The following is a 17890-nucleotide window of genomic DNA, read 5'->3' on the forward strand; positions in this document are numbered from 1 at the left end:
GGGACCCAGTGGAGTGGCGCTGGCCACCACTGGAGGCCTCAGAGAACCCTACCCCCTTCTTCTCATACAATGCGCGTACTGATAGGCGTGCTCTTGGGGCTCTCCAGTGCAGGCTACCCACACAGGCACATAGTTGGTATGCCCAAGGGATATCTCTGGTTTTTCTTCGCACATTCTGGAAGACTCTTTGGGCAAGCTGGCGGCCGAGGAAGATCTCTTACTTTCTTTGGATGGTGGCCCACAAGGGGCTACCAGTTGGCAGCTGGCTGAGGCAGATGGGGTAGGAGGGGCACTGCCAGATGTGTTTTCAGGAGGAGTCGTCCCTGAAGCACTGCCTTTGGAGCTGCTCGCATGCTCAGACAGTGTGGAAGGGAGTCATGGGGATCTTAGCGAGGGCTGCACCCGAGCTAGGACCGGTCACTTGGGGAGCCGTTTGCTGGTGCAGCACCGACATGGGACATCACTTGGCTTATGAGTTCTCTAGGCAGGATCCAGTTTTCTTCATCACGCAGGCCACTTGGGCATACATGGACAGCTTCCCTTGGCATCTGACAGAGACAGATGGCAGGAGCGATGACTTGGCACCCAGTTTGGGAGATCATAGGGAGTATTGTAGGCTGGCATATTTGGACTTCCATATGCGCGCAGACCTTAGGAGATCAGGCTTCTTCTGCTACCCAGACCTTAGTGGACATTTGGAGCACGATCATTCACATGCTCAAGGGTCAGTGGGATCAGATTCAGGGGGAGTCTCGGGCAGGGAAGGAGAAGAGACGGTGCTTCCTTCGCGACTAGGACCATCGAGAGCTGTTCTGCCAGCAGTCTGCTCAGAGTCTTCAGTGGCATTACTCCCCCCCACCGTGGCTGTTTGTCCTTACTCCAATGATTATGCCCTGAGAGGCTTGTAATAGTATTTTGTTACCACGGGCTGTATTCGTTTTGTGATCACAGCCCACTGGCCTTTAGGCCCTCTTGTACTCTCGTTTTCAAGCAATATAACTAGCACTACTTTTTGCGCAAAAAAAATGATATCGTTGGAATGCTTCTAAGTGAGGAGAGGAGAGTAGAAGTAAACGTGGCAGGTATAAGAGAACATTCCTATGCAGTCAAAGGAAAAGGGAAAATGAAGGGTAATGGCAAAAAGGTCATTTGCAAGTATTGTGGTTGTGAAGGCCACGAGGAGAAAAGCTGCTACAAGAATGCCTACGATGACAAGAATGGTGCTAGGAGTAGCTCGAAGGCTTGCTTGATCGGAGAGAATGAACAAGAGAACATGTTGCTGGGTTAGTGCTGTGAGGGAAAGAGAGAGGGAGTGGAACGATGGAGACAGAGAGAGGGAGACACAAGAAAGTGTGGGTGTGTGAAATGTGTTGAGCCACACCACAAACTCAAGAGTTTTATTAGGATTAGCGATTCACCCTATGACTGTCTTAAGACAGTCATAGGGGTCATAACTTTTAAAGGGAGGCAATGTGCCTTTACCCCAACAACCTCCCACCTAAAGGCCAATGTGCCTAAAGGGGAGAAAAGAATAAAAAGTACAGCAATATACAGTTACTGTATACAAGACCATAAAATAAGAATGGTCTCATCCTAATCCCATGATGTGGCGACAATGTGCAAACCGCTCTGTAGGCAAGCTCTTAGTGAGCAAATCTGTAGGATTATCATCAGTATGCACCTTCACAAGCTCAAGCCGCTTGTCTTCCAGTACCTCCCTGATGAAATGGTATTTCACATCTATGTGCTTGGTCTTCTTATGAAAGACCGGATTCTTTGTCAACATGATAGCACTTTGACTATCACAATGCAAAACTGGCATATCTCCTGTAATGCCCAAATCTCCCACCAGCCGAGTAAGCCATATTGCTTCCTTGCAAGCCTCAGTGGCTGCAACATATTCAGCTTTAGTGGTTGATAGTGCAATGCATTTCTGCAACCGAGACACCCATGATATAGCACCTCCTGCAAATGTGAAAATATAACCGGTAGTAGACTTCCGGTTATCTGCATTCCCTGCATAGTCTGAATCTGTAAAACCATGCACCAATGCATCCTGCCTACCATAGCATATGCACAAGTCTTTGGTACCCTTGAGATACCTCAAGACGCCTTTCACTGCTTCCCAGTGCTGCTTGCCTGGATTTGCCATATACCTGCTGATGACTCCCACCGCAAAAGCAATATCCGGACGAGTGGCAACCATGGCATACATCAAAGAACCAACTGCAGATGCATACGGAACCTTGGCCATCTCAGCCTTATCATCATCTGATCTGGGGCTGTGTCCTTACTGCTGAGTTTTAAATGAGGAGGCAACGGGGTACTAATGGACTTCCCCCCCTCCATTTTAAACCTCTGCAGTACTTTGTCAATGTACTCCTTCTGTGACAGAAACAAAAGTCCCTTGGACCTGTCACGAATAATCCGCATACCAAGAATGTGGTTTGCATCACCCAAGTCTTTCATGTCAAAAGACTTATGCAGTTGCTTCTTCAAAGCAATAATCTCCTGCTGAGATTTGCTGGCAATCAGCATGTCATCCACATATAGAATGAGTAGCATCAAACTGCCATCCTTTGCCCGTTTGGTGTACAAGCAGTGATCGGTCTCACACCTATGATACCCTTGGGACTGCATGAAGGCATCAAACTTCTTGTACCATTCTCTTGGCGCCTGCTTGAGTCCATACAAGCTCCTCTTGAGCTTACACACAAGCTGCTCTTTCCCTTTAACAGCATATCCCTCTAGCTGACTCATGTTGATCTCATCATGGAGATCTCCGTGAAGAAAGGCAGTCTTCACATCCATTTGACATAAATCCATGTCCTCATGAGCAACAAGAGCTAACACTGCTCTCAAAGTAGTCATCTTGACTACAGGGGAAAAGATCTCATCAAAGTCAATGCCCTTCTCCTGCTTAAATCCCTTGGCAACCAATCTGGCCTTATACCTCGGTAAAGCATTTGAATCCACTTTGACTTTGTAAACCCACTTGCATGGCAAAACCTTTCTGCCTGCAGGTAGCTGCACCAAGTCCCATGTATCATTTTGAAGTAGGGAGTCCATTTCTGACTGCATGGCTTTCTCCCACTTCCTTTTCTCTGTTCTTCCCATAGCTTCCTTGAAGCTGGAAGGCTCACCACAATCTGTCAGCATGATAAAATCAGCCACATTATTGGCTCCTGGAACAAACCTGTCAGGAGGCCGTTGTACACGGGTGCTCCTTCTAACAGAATGTTCCGTAATAGGCTGCTGTCTAGCCTGTTCATCATGCATGACGGGTGGCTGTACCACCATATTTGGCTGTTCTACAGCGCCATTTGCTGGCATATCCGGTGGTGCATCATTGGCAAAATGGTCTGGCTGATTTTCAGCCTGTATACCCTCTTGAACAGGGTTATTTACAGCAGCCTGCTGCTGCATATTAATGGGCATTCTTTACTGTCCGACATCATCATAAACAACCCTTCTGTATTCCACAGGTTGCACGGGTTCTTTGTGTACACTATCCTCTTTAAAGATAACGTCATTGCTGCGTATAATCTTCCGTTTGACGGGATCCCATAACCTGTACCCCTTTTCACCTTCGTCACCGTAACCCATAAAGATGCATCTGAAAGACTTTGGTTCCAGTTTGGTGCGCAGTTCTTTGCGTACATGAGCAAAGCACTGGCAGCCAAACACACGTAAGTGCTTATATGAAGGTGGCTTGCCAGACCACACCTCCTCTGGCACTTTCAGCTCCAAAGCCTTGTTCGGCGACCTGTTAATTAGGTGAACTGCTGTCTGCACGGCTTCTACCCAAAAGCCATGGGGCAATGCAGCATAAGCCAACATACATCGAACTTTCTCCTGAATAGTTCGATTCATCCGCTCACTCACACCATTTTGAGATGCATTATGAGGGGCCGTGAGTTCCTGTTTAATGCCCTTGGCTTCGCAAAACTGTACAAAAGCATGTGACACATACTCACCCCCATTATCGGATGTGAGGCATTTCAGCCTGCGTCCTGTCCGATTCTCAACCTGAGCGACAAACTTCTTGAAAGCATCTAAGGCATCGCTCTTATGCTTCAAGAAATAGACCCACACTTTGCGTGTGGCATCATCAATAAAAGTAATGAAATACTTTGCACCCCCTAGTGATAGCTGTGGCATCTCACACAAATCAGTGTGCACTAGATCAAGCGGTGCTCTATTCTGGGGAGTTCTCCTCTTATGAGGAGTCATAGAATGCTTGCCAAATATGCAATGATCACAAGTAGGCAAATCTGAAAATGAAAGAGACGGCAGATAACCCAAACGCGACAGTTCTTGCATTCCTTTAACGGACATGTGTCCCAACCAGCTATGCCACAATGAAACCTTTGGCAGCTCGGTTATGGCAATAACATGATTACCTACACTGGAAACATAAAGAGGGTACAAGGTATCACTCTTATAACCCTCAGCCACTACAACCTGGCCATCAGTAATCACCCATTTGGAATCCCCAAATGTGGTGTGGTAACCACTGTCATCCAACAAGGCAGTGCTAATCAGATTTTTCTTGATTTGCGGCACATGGCGAACACCATCAAGCATAAATATGCGTCCATCAGGAAATACTATGTGTATACTGCCAATCCCTGCAATCTGACATGCATAGTTGTTCCCAAGGTGAACAACTCCATGAGTACCTGTGTAGGAAGTAAACCACTCCCTATGAGGCGTAACATGAAAAGAAGCACCTGAATCCAAGAGCCAGGTATGCATGTCAAGGCCATCAACAACCAATGTATGTGCAATTACAGTAGAAGAGCATAAAACATCATGTCTGTCACTGTCACTGTCCTCTGCTGCAACATTCACTGCATCCAAGTCATCTGCCTTGGCCTTGCCTTTGCCTTTGCTTCCACTGCCTGCATCCTTTGTCTCAGCCTTCTCGGCTTTCTGATCCGGTATAAACTTGAAGCACTTAGACTTCACATGTCCCTTCTTGCCACAGTAAAAGCATTCAATATCCTTTTTGCCACGGGATTGACTGCGGGATTTGGACTTGCCAGCAGATCTCCCCTTCTGCTGAGTCCTACCTCTTTCCTGTACCTGCAAAGCATTGGAAGACTTGCTGCCCATATTATTCTTTTTGCTCATCTCCTCCATAAGGAGAGAGCTCTCCACATCAGCATACATAAGAGTGACATTTGAATTTGACAGAGTGGTCTTGAAAGTGTCCCAACTCTCAGGGAGGGTACACAACAAGAAAGTAGCCTTGAACTCCTCATCAAGGTTCAATCCCTGTGCAATAAGCTGTGTAAAGATGGCATTGAACTCACTCAAGTGTGAGGTCATAGCTGTACCTTCCTTCATGTGAAGGTCGACAAGCTTCTTCAACCAATAAACCTTACTGGCTGAGCTCTTTTGGGCATACAACTCTTCTAGCCTCTGCCATAGGCCATAAGAGGTCTTTTCAGCCTGAACATTGAACACAAGAGAATTAGTGAGAGTAAGCATGATAGCAGCCCTTGCGGACAAATCAAGCTCCTCCCACTCATCATCTGCCATCCCAGATGGCTTGACACCCTTCACCCTTATGGGCTTAGAAATCTTCTTTAGCAGAAGTACATTCAAACACTGTTCTACCCATAATGCATAATTGTGTGCCCCTTCCAATTTCTTTATGTTCAGTATTGAAGATTCACTTCCCCCTGATGCCATATCAGATAAGGAAAGTGCCTGACTCCCTGTAAGCCAAAAAATGACTAAATAAAATTCTGATTTCTCAGAAAACCTGCTCTATCAAGAGCCAGGAGCACTCACAATAGTGCTGTTTTTTACTGTCAAAAAATCTGCAGCAAAACAGAAAATTTTCCCTCCAGTCACTGTACCTTCTGACACACTGTACCGTGCTCAAATAGGCATAAAACAGTAACTTCAGAATGCTGCAGCTGTTCCACAAGTGCTTTACAAGTGCATCATCATCTGACGAAACACAAAACACTGATGTCCTGATCACTTCTCCCACCTCAGATGAGGTATTGCACTGATTTTATATGCATAAACCACTTGTCATACACTGTTTTGTTCATTGAAAAAGGCTCCAAACACCTCAGCCTGTCACAAAACCTGGAACAAAGTATGGGACAAATCCCAAACAATCACCCTTCTGCCAAGGGGATAAAAGGCATCTGAAGTTCTCAAACAGTAACTCAAGTGCTCTCAAGCAAAATCTGGGCAAAAGCCCCTTGATTTGACACTTGTACCTAGTGAAAAACACCTCAACACTGAGGTAGCATACAAAATACAGCGCTCTCCTGGCACTTTCACCTGACAAAGTAATGCATAAACGGCCCTGTGTACACAGTAACAACACAGATCCCAACGTACAAACACCGAAAAAGAAAATCTTTTGAGCACTGTCAACGATGGACAGTTAGGGACCGAGTAAACTCGATGCGCCCTGGCCAAGCGTGGCTCAACTGAGATTTTCAAAGTGTCGTACACAGAATGTGACCTACAAGAGATGTCACTGAGTACATTGCGGAAACAAGACCAATGTGGGCACCCTGGCTCCACACTGCCTCAAGGCATACACTGCATACACTTCCAGGCAAAAGCCCTTTGAGATTGTCACCCGAAAACTGAGATTTGCACTCAGCAAAAGCATAAAAGCCCTCTGCAAATTAAGGCATCTGACCTTCCCGAAACAAAATAACTGTGCAACCACCACACACTGTGGCACTAGTCACCTCAAGCACGAGGGACACGAGTGTACTTGCTGTACCTCAAACACACAGTTTTAGAATTGAAAACTTCTTGGAATGCAGAGCAAAGTGCTCTCTCTTTTCCTTCTTCCCAAAAAAAGAAAAAAAAGTGCTTGCTGTACCTTCTGTACCTGCGCAGGGTACCGAGGGCACGGATCCCCCAAAAAAAATTTTCGAAGGTCTTGCACGCGTCCTTGCCCGCTGATGGAGGTCGGCTGCCTGTGTGCAGTCGTATAGCCGGTACGGCTGGTCGTACCTGTCGCAGCTGGTCGTACCTGTACGGCTGCTTGTGCAGCCTGGTTGCGCGGCCGGTGCTGCGCACTGCGCGCGCTGGCTGTGCTCGCCTGCTAGGCTACGGCCGCCGGTAGGCGGGTAGCAGCTAGCTGCTGCTGCAGCTATAGCTGCCCGCACGCGACCTGCTCCTGCGCGCTGCGTGCGCGCTCTGCTGTTGCCGCTGCTGAGGGCACGAGGCCCGAGGGGAGAGGGAGGGGTAGAGGGAGGGGTAGACCGGAGAGAGAGGGAGAGAGTGGCTCTGATACCACTTGTGAGGGAAAGAGAGAGGGAGTGGAACGATGGAGACAGAGAGAGGGAGACACAAGAAAGTGTGGGTGTGTGAAATGTGTTGAGCCACACCACAAACTCAAGAGTTTTATTAGGATTAGGGATTCACCCTATGACTGTCTTAAGACAGTCATAGGGGTCATAACTTTTAAAGGGAGGCAATGTGCCTTTACCCCAACAAGTGCGACGAGGAGGAGTTTGGTGATTGCTTTGGATGAGGACTAAGCACTCTAAGGTCGTGATAAGCTAACAGTCCTAACTTGCTTGCTTCACAGTTTTTGACAATTTTTTGGAGTGTGTTAGTTTTCTCCCCCACTTAGTTTATGGGGGGTGTTAGTTAGGTAAACCTTGTGGGGGTTTTAGGAGTGTGTGAACAGTTGGCATCTTTGCATGGCTTTCTCTATGTCGTTCTCTTTGGGCAGTTCTTTGTGGGGACACTTTCTTTCTTCCCTATTCTAAAGGATTGCCTCCTTGAGCGTTGGGGCTAGTATATGTTGGCTGCAGCCAGGAGGCAGCTCTTGGCATCATGGTTGGCTGGCCATGGCTCAGGAAGGTGCTGGCAACGTCAACTGATTGGCAGATATAGTGTTCTCGGTGGTGGGCATCTTGAATGGCGTTCTTCTAGGCGGTTTGTAGAGTCTACATGTTGGATGTGTTGTTGGTGTTGCAGTAGCACTTGTGGAGAGCTTGTGTAGCTTTTGCCTTCGTCTATCCATTGGGCTGAGGGGTAACCTTCTTGTATGAGCCTGTGTGGCAACTTGTGCTAGCTCTGTGTCGAGTTGTTAGTGACTATTGTAGAAGCCTTTGTGGCTTGCATATGAAGTCACAAATGCCTGGTCGGGATGAGCAACATGTCTGTGTAGATTTTTTCTTGTATAAAGTCTTTTTGGTGTGACATATAGTCTCAGGTCTCTATATTTTATGTGTGATTTTCTGTGAGCACAATTCTCTATTATGAGGTGAAAGCAATCAGAATTCCAACAGATCCAAGGTGGAGGAGAAGATGCAAGAATGGCAGGGGAGAGTTGTATACATATAATCTATCTGCAAAGTTAGCATAAAGCAAAACCTAAATGCAGAAAGGCACATTCACCTCATTCGTGAGTTATTAGATAAGGAAGGTTCTGCATGTACGTGCTACAGAGCCTTTGTGCAACATGCTCAATGCATTATATTCATATTTAAAAGCGTTTTAACTGTTTGTCATGCCAGATTATATGTAAGTTAGTGTTGCTCCTGCATCAGCCCTGCAGAGGGCTTGCAAAATTTCAGATGCGTGCATCTCGACGCGTGTGATCTTTTGAAACAGTGCATGCAATGTAGTTTCTAGCACACAATATGATCATATTCTTATAGTTTAAGTGGATGCTTCACATGTATTGAATCTGTCTTATGACTGGCGGTGTATGCAGTACATTTGAGTACATTGAAGAAATGGTCCATAAGCAAGAGCCATTGGTTAGTGTGTTGCGCCTTGTTGTGTTGCTTTCACTTACGAATGGTGGGCTGCCCAAGAAGCATTTTGACTATTTAAGGTTGTATCCTTGTCTTTGGAAAACATATCTGAAATGGGAGTGGGTGTGAATAACCGTCAAGCAGTTGCTAAAATTTTTGGACAGAGTTGTATATGTCAATATTTTCCTCCTCAGTTGAAAGACAACATATAATTTGAAGGAAGGGTGCCAGTTGTATATGTCGATATTTCCTCTTGTCAGATGAAAGACAACATATAATTGGAAGGAAGATTGTTGTAAGCTGACAAGCCACTGAGAATATATTTGCTCTTTGATGTTTTGTGAAGGTCAAGCTTGTGCCTTCTTCGTCGATAATGTTTTAAAGTTGATCTTTGATGTAAGAATAAATGATGTGAGTTGCTGTTTTATCGAAATCTCTTGCCCTTTTGTACAGAATTTGGGAATGCTGGGCGAACATGAATGGATATGTGACTTTATAGTATAAGCAAAATTGAGGTCAAAGCCAGAGACCCCGACTGACATGTTTAGAACATTCAGTTTTGCTTAACTCTGCGATTGCTGTTGTATGAACCCATAAATTGATTCGAATAAAGACGTTTTCTTTTGATAATCCTATCAAATATTGGCCAGAAGTATGAGAGCTTGCTTGCTACAGCCACAGAAGACTTCTCCGAGATCCACAATGTCACATGAAACATCAACTCACCCTAGGGGATACATATAGAGAAACACTTAAGATCTTGAGGATACTACACTCACATGGCCAACCAGATCTGGCTGACCGTCCCCTGGTGGCCTGTTATTTGCAGGCACCACCTGCCCTTGTCTGCCCCTGACCCTGTTGCTGCAGGCTGACCCTACTAGAAGTTTGGCAAAACTTAAACAGGCCGATCAGCCAGCCCTAGATGCAGTCCACCCTATCACAGGCCTTCTTGAAATCCAAGAGAAGGTTTGCGATGATGTCAACGAGATGGGCCCATAGCTATAGACTAAAGATCTTGGCTAGATCTTGTAGGCAATATCTAGTAGTGTGATTGGGCATGTGTCTCATAAATCCCCCTCCCCTTCGGAGATCAAACAGCTCCACCCTTAACTCAATGACTGGATAAGCGAGCCAGGGTCAAAGATCTCATGGAGGGCCAAATGCAGGGATATATGTATGCACTCCCAAAAGCACTAAAGAAAGACGGTGTCGATCCGTCCTCACCAAGGCAGTTCTTTGGAGGGAGGGCCTTGAGGTCCTCCAAGAGCTCGTCGTCAGTGAACAAGACCTGCACCTGCTTACTCAAAGCTCGGTGAGACCACTGACAGAGTGTGTGTCTAGGCTGACTCCCACGCTGTAAGAACCTTGAGGGACTTTCCTTAGACTAAGCCAATTGTCGATAGAATGTAATGGTCATCTCTAGAATCTCCTGAGGGTTTGATTGCATCTCTCTGCTGTCATTTTGCAAGTGTTGTAGCTGTGTCCCTACAGAGCATGGGACAGAGGTTTAGAAGCACTGCCTGGTCATCTTGCCCCTTGGGGGACGCAATGCGCCTTGGAGAAATGAGAGGAGAACTCGGCCATATGTATCTCAGTGGCCTAAGGCCAAGCTGTACGCTCTCATAACGGTTTGCAAGCTACTGGGACACTGGCTTTGCTCCATGAGATGCTCTATGGAAGACAAACCCTGTCGTAGAGCTCTCCCCCACTCTTGAAGAGAGTGCCGTCTAGGTGAAGTGCTTGTGTATGAAGCTCCTCAGTGCTTCTGTGGATCACATCTACTACCCAACTAGCCTGACCATCCTAGAGAGGGTTGTCCGGCTGTTACTAAATCAGTGCTAGGGGCTACTGCACCGACTCCTCTTGTAGTAGCAAAGGATCGAGAATGCAGATCCTCTTCTGCAGGAGTCAACGACAGGGCTGCTCTAGATGCATCGTGAATGGCGAGTGATTTGACATTGTTGTCCCTGCCAAAATTTCCGCGGCTCCCCTCTATGCATCGCCCAATCCCCCAAGTCATTGTGCCGTCACTATTTGAACTAGCGGAGACTACACGGTAGTGTAGAGAACTCTACGTCGCTCTAGGGGTCGGCATGATCGTGAAGATGAACTTCTTCGAATGTGCGCGGCTGAAGCCATCACATGCTTCCCACATGCCTTCACATCATGCATCACCGATTTCGTTGTAGCACCTCTTCCTCTAGGGGCTGATCACACTTACCTTTTCCTTAGCATTTTCACTTCCTGCCGTTGCACAACACCTTCCACCCCATTGAGTTCTTACTCCACCTATCATGATATACGCTTCGACCATGACCACTCACCTACTTACTCTGACCGTCTGTACATACTCCTTGCTTACATTGACTTCATACCCCTTTTAGAGGACTGTGCTGCCTTGATCACCCCCTCACTACAAGAGGCCCCTTCATGCTTTCCCTCACACCACTCGCTCCACACGCCCACCATCTCTTGGGACTGTACCCTGTAATAATTGGTATGATGAAGAGTGTAAGGCTTCCGAGCGAACCAAAGACTCCTTCTAGAGACGTCAGCCCAGATTCGAAACCAAAAACAGCCTTCCGAGTGAACCAGAGACGCTACGCGAGTATCGTTGAATGGTACGTAGGAAGAAACTAGATTTTGCTCGTCGGAACGAGGAGGAACTACTGAACATTTTATTTAGTTTCAACTCTAAATAGTTTTGGCGGAGATTTTTAGAGGGACGGTCCCCCTCACCACTCACTGACACTTAGGTCTGGTATAACTATGCACACACATTATATGACATTTAAAACCAGCCAGCCCCTGACCTCTCACATATGCCACGTCTCACATCCTACACCCTCTTCACTACGGAGGGAGTGAAGGATGCCGTGATGAAACTTCATAATGGCCAAGTCGAAGGATCATGAAGGGCTATGCACTGAGTTCATTGCATATGGGATTAACCTCCTAGCCTCGATCTTAACAAAGCTATTTAATGAAGCTGTTTGTTTGGGGTTTCCACGCACCTGGACTATTAACACTATTTCACCCATCCACAAGGCAGGGGATCCCATGAGCTCGGAGAATTACAGGACCATTATGATTGGACATGTTATGTCCAAGATCTATGCATTAGTGCTTGATTCCGAGGTCAAGAGGTTTGTGGAGTGTCGAGGACTTAGAGCAGTAGGACAGGCTAGATTCCGACATGATCATGGCACCATAGATCACGTTCTCACGTTCAGGTGTATCATCGAGGAGGCGAGGGCGAATAAGCAGAGGGTTTACTGTTGCTTTGCGGATTTTCGCAAGGTGTTCGACACAGTCTAGAGAGCCCGCCTCATACGACGCCTACAAGATTTGGGTTATGACCAAGAGATCATTTGGGTTGTCATGGCACTTTACGAGAGAGTCGCAAGTAGGGTCCGAGCATGATCTGGGTTTGCTCTCTTGCTGGCACGTTGATCCAGATATTGCTTTATGCAGATGACGTGGCTCTTCTATCTTCCTCTACAGAGGGACTTCAGAGACACCTTGACGCACTTCAGTCCTTTTGTGAGTCTCATGATTTGAAGGTCAACCTGGGTAAAACCAAGCTTATGATCTTCAATACATCTCGAGTTGTCATGCGCCAGGAGCAGTTCACGTTTGATGGGTCACCTGTTGAGATGGTTTCATCATACAAGTACCTTGGGGTTGTCTTCTCCGGACAAATCTTGACTATGAGATCCGTGATGCAGGCACGCTTGGGCAGAGGATACGCTTCATTGGCCAGACTAGAGAGACAATGCTTCCGCTTGCACTTTTAGGAGCCATGGACAGGGGGGTTGCTCTTTGACTCCTTGGCGTCGCTTGCACTTTTAGGAGCCATGGACAGGGGGGTTGCTCTTTGACTCCTTGGTACGCCCAGCGGGAATGTATGGCAGTCCTTGTTGGGGGTCAAACTTATCGGATACAGAGTGGGCACGGACGGAACAGCTACAGGTTCTCATGCTATCACGGATGATTCGCAATAAGCCATCCGTTCCTCACCAGATCATTCAGGCCGAGTTTGGGTCATCTCCATTACAGCTAGATGTTGCATTTCAGGTTATCACATATCTGTACCGACTCAGAGAGTATGGGGATTACTCTTCTGGACGCAGCAGGATGCCGTGGCTAGCATTGTCTTCCTCTATGACACTCTTAGCAAGGGATGACCAGAGATGCTGGTATGCACATGTAGACCAGCAGCTAAACCATATAATGATAGAGCATGCGTAAGGGAAGAAAGATCTCTCTCAGTATTCTTTGGAATAGAAAAAGAATCATCAGCATATGCTTTAGCAACCATAGTGCGACTTCCATGAATCTCCAAGCCCTGGAACATGTTTGTAGCCACAAGATCATCCATGTATTGAAGCATCGGATGCGTGGCTATGGGATATAGAAGCGCGCTAAGTGGACATCCTTGTTGAACGGAACAACGGAGAGTCTAGTTTCCAGAAATATCCCCAAACAATATACAAGAAGCTTTTTTTGTCATTCTATAGCTAGTAAATAACATGCTGCATTTTTGGACCAGATCCCAAAGCATGCACGGTCTGCGAGATGAAATCCCATTGAACCGTGTCAAAGGCCTTGGCAATGTGAACTTGCAACCAAGAGGAGATCCTACTCGGTGTATTTTGCCTTGCCTGCGAGGAACAAACTCATATTGTGCGAGGTTGAGACCATCATGTAACTATCTTTTGATGCAATCGACCACCATTTTGGTGATTATCTTATAAATAACAGGCATGAGAGTGATACGTCTCCAATCAGCCAATGATTCACATATTTGCTTCTTCAGAAGGAGCTCGACAATCCCTTTCTTCTAGAAATCCGGCATTTGTTGGTTTTGCCTAGCACAATTGATCATATGCAACAAAGTAGACTTGAGGACATCCCAATATGCGAGGAAAAATTCAACAGTGAGGATGCGTCAATTTTACAAGCGAAAACCTATGAGCAGGTTTATCCGAGAATGTTTTTCAAGAGATTTAAAAAATTGTATTTCTTTAGGAAACATGGTTTTTACAGTTATATTTTCATTAGAACTAGATCCCTTTATCATAAAGATATACAGAATTGTCACTCATTTAATTTTACATAACATAAATTTTCTTCTTTATAGACATCCTTTGTATCCTTGTTATTATCTTAAAAAAGTATTGAAAAATAATTCCTTTAAGAAACATACCTCATAGTCACTCTCAATGTAATAATATTATACATATATAATTGCTTATTAAACACATTTATATCAATATGACAAGTGCTTTCTAGTGTTTTAATAGCATAAATAACAAGATATTTATGGATATGTTTCAAAGGAAGTTTAAATTACTATAAATAAGTATTAACTTGGGCTTATATATCACTCTCATAAAATACATGTAATATTTAATACGATATATGAAAGAATTTTCAAAATATAACTCCATAAATGTGCTCAAATGGGGTTTTTCGATCAATTTGAGTGGCTGAATGACTATATTTGGACATTGGATGTGAAAGTTATGCCACTTTTAAAAGTGTTGTCCATGGTAGTTTCGCCAGCGAAACTACCTTGAAAGATCTACTTCAAAGGGGTTTCGCTGGTGAAACTACCTTGATGGCTTGCTTCAATGAGGTTTTGTTGGAGAAACCCTTTCATGAGGCTAGGTTGAGAGAGGGTTTTGAATGTCACACCCTATTAAGTAAAAGTTATAAGTAGAATCATAAGGGAATTTTCATAGAGAAGTCTAGTCGACATGTGGGTTTCTTCAAAAGGCATCCCATTATGTTACTCACAATTTCCAAAGATTCATGTAAGGATTTGTGTATAAAATAGGCATTGCTATAATAATTTACATATTTCTAAGTGAAACTATGTTTTGTTCCGATCTATTTTTGCCATATTTTTACATAGTTGGAAGCTTTTTTTTTTTCCTTCGCTCGGACGCTCGGAAGATTTCGCTCAGAAAATGCTCGTCTCCGACAGTGAGACCATCCCATCTTGGAGACTTCCATCTGGCACAGGATTTTATTGCATCAGATAACTCCCTTTGAGTGTGAAAGGTTCCTCCATCTTCAAAGCCTGTGCTGAAGAAACAATGGGAAAGACATGCTGCAAAAGCTGTCGCCGTGCAGACAGAATCTCTTGAAAAGTGAGATCTGCACGCCCAAACTGTTGAGCAAAGTGAGTGACACAAGCTGTAGAGTTGTGATCGAGAGGAAGTACGACAACCACTAGGCATGAGGACTCGGCAAATACTTGCAGACTGCCTCTTGTAATGTAGGCTTTTGAGAAACTCTTTTGACGATCCAAAGAATTCCTCTCTTGCTTGTGTCTCCCATTTAGAAAAATTTCAGCGATCATTGCATTGCAAATAGTGTTTAGCCTGGCATAAAGACGTGCTTTCTTCCAAAGACAAAGGCTGAAAAGAACTAATTTCAATCAATGTTTGGCAAGTGTTTTTGGCCTAAGCGGCGACGTCTCTGCACGTAAAGGACATTGTGAAGCCATATGCCTAATTTTTTTTCATTCAAAACAAGCTCTTGCAAATAAACCCCATTTGAGCTTATAAAAAGGACTTCCATATCAACATTGTTCACAGTGAGAGAATAAGATTCAGGTGTGGGATTGTCAGTATCCCATAGAATGTAAAATCTATTTGAATTCCCATTTGGCCTTGGGGGACAAACAACTTTGCCTAAAGAGGCTGCAATTTTAGGCAAATGGGAAGAAAAACACTTTGGAAAATCCGCCACCTCTACCCAAACCGGTTAGCGATGCTTGATGAGGGCTAGGTAATCTCTGGTCGGTGACCATGGAAGCACATGCCTCATTTGAATAAAAAAGGGGTGAATGCTTCAAAAGCTTTTGCTCCTCATTTGTCATAATGACTTCAAAAAAGCCCCTAGTTGCATAATAAACCTTTCGAACAAAAGAACCACCAAGTGTCCTGGTCAACCAGTTGCCTACATCTGTAGTAACTGGCATACGACTTGGAAAGAAAATAATAACAGCATGCTTTGCATAATCTCGCACAACATCAACTATATCATCCACCTCTACCATAAGTCCAACTGTAGGGGCTGAATCTTTCCAAGCTTTGCGTGCATCCTCAAAGCCTTCATGTATCACCTCATATACCAATTAAGCCTCAAAAGAGACATGAACAGGGTCATCCTGACCCACAGCCTGCTTTTTCTTTTTACTCTATTTCGATCTTTCTTAATGAAAAGTTTTTTCATATTCATACTCCATTTTGTGTGAAAGAGGAGAAAGCCCGAAATCTGAAAAACCTGTAAGGACAAAGCAAGAGGAAATGGAGAGAAAAAGAAAAAGGTTGAATAAGAAAGGGCAGCTGTGTCAAAAGGCTCGAGAAACAGAAAGGACAACGTAGAGATCTCAAGTCCCGGACCCAACGAGCAAGAAAAACCACAGGAGGGGAAAACCCTGCTCCGTACTGGCCGTATAGGCTGTACGGAGCTGTACGGCAGAAAACGGGGATAAACGGACAGAAGACCGGCGGCGAATTCTTGCCGCTGGCGGACTTGTACGAAAGCCATATGGGGATTGTACGGAAGTCGTATGACAACCTGTACGGAAGGTGCAGGGCACTTGAAGGCAGCTGGTCGGGGGCTGTAGACCCTGCAGGTCATCCTCTCACACACACACACTTTTTTAGTGAAATCTTATATTTTTGTGTGGGAAACCTCAAAAGAGGTAAAAACCCACCAATAAGTATGAGGAAAAAATTTACAAGTAAAGCCTCAGAGCAAAAGTCATGAGGCAGCCAAGTAAAAAGTTACATATCAAGCTGGAGGAGGATCAAACACAACATCCTCCAGCTTCAAATTATTGCTCTGTAAAAATTGATGCAGCGATGAAACCACACCATCAATAAAAACAAGCTGTTTTTTGCCCTTGTGATTCTTCTTGATATAGGATGGTACCCGAAATTTCTGAATTACAGGGTCAAAAACCTGTTGTAACATGGGATGAAAAGATTCCAGTAAAAAAGACACTTTTGCATCTTGAGCAAAAGAAGACTCTGGCACAGGCATCAAAGGCAAAGGGGCTAAATCAACATCTGTATCCTCCGATGAAGGAGCTGCATCTGATAAAGCAAGACTCAGCATTTCAGCTTCACTCTGAGGATCACCCTGAGAAAGAGCAGGGGTAGCATCCTGTATAATCCCCTCTGCAAGGGGCACATCCATATCCTGAGGGGAAGGAGGTTGAAGATGCTCAACAGGAGCCGGATCTTGAACTTCTTCAATAAGAGAGAGAGTGGCTTGTGATTTTTCTACCTTCCTTAAGTAATGCTTCGAAGCAGTAAAAGAAGGCTTATCCAGCAAAGCCTTAGGAGAAACCGGAGGAGAAGGAAGAGTAAACTTCACATCTGAAGAAGGAGCAGGAGGAGTGGTCATGGAAGTAGAAGGGCAGGCACGTGCAAAATGACCAACCTGCAACACTGATAACAGGCTATAGGAAAAGAAGCAAAATGTAGCCCGATGCGCATTGGGGATCAGCAAAGCCCAAATCAAGATCCAGAGTAGATGCCATAGGTTGCATCAAAGTCAAACATCACGGGTAGCCTACAAAAACTCTGGTCTCGAAACATGGAGCGGCCTCCCCAAAAGCGCTACAAGAGTTGGTAGATGCTGAAGAGGAGACACAGGCAGCGCTTTGAGGGTAATCCAAACCGGACAGTGGGTCATAAGAGAGGTAGACAGATCAAATAGGGGATCCTAGGGCATCACATAAGCAAAGAAACCCGCTCCAGGAACACCAGCACGACTAACAAGGCGCTCTTCCACATCAGTCGAAGAGCAGTGGGCATAGTAAAATCCTTTGCCTAGAAAGACAAAGGAAGAGATACAATCTGGACTCACTGCAACATTTGCCCAATGATGAAGATGAGTTGAAGATAAAACCCTGCCCATAAAATAGAGGGAGCCTCCCAATTGCTGAGCCTGACGAAGACCGGAGACCACACACACACACACACACACTTTTTTTTTTCCGTGAAATCTTTTATTTTTGTGCGAAAAACCTCAAAAAGAGGTGAAAACCCACCAATAAGTACAAAGAGAAAATTCACAAGTAAAACCTTAGAGAGAAA

The 17890-nt window shown here is 45.2% G+C and overlaps 1 protein-coding gene across 3 annotated transcripts in view; it reads left to right on the forward strand.

The window, feature by feature from the left end:
* Positions 1-17890, forward strand: part of ATVPS33 (Sec1/munc18-like (SM) proteins superfamily) — a 237513-nt gene that overhangs the window by 126363 nt on the left and 93260 nt on the right. For all 3 annotated transcript variants that reach the window (XM_087371482.1, XM_087371483.1, XM_087371484.1), the window contains one exon: positions 8720-8842. In XM_087371482.1, coding sequence (XP_087227608.1) covers positions 8720-8842 — 123 coding nt within the window. The remainder of the gene's footprint in view (positions 1-8719; positions 8843-17890) is intronic.

Source organism: Dipteris shenzhenensis, chromosome 33 (assembly GCF_047967505.1).
Source record: "Dipteris shenzhenensis isolate YYH24624 ecotype China chromosome 33, Dip_SZ_1.0, whole genome shotgun sequence".
NCBI lineage: Eukaryota > Viridiplantae > Streptophyta > Polypodiopsida > Gleicheniales > Dipteridaceae > Dipteris > Dipteris shenzhenensis.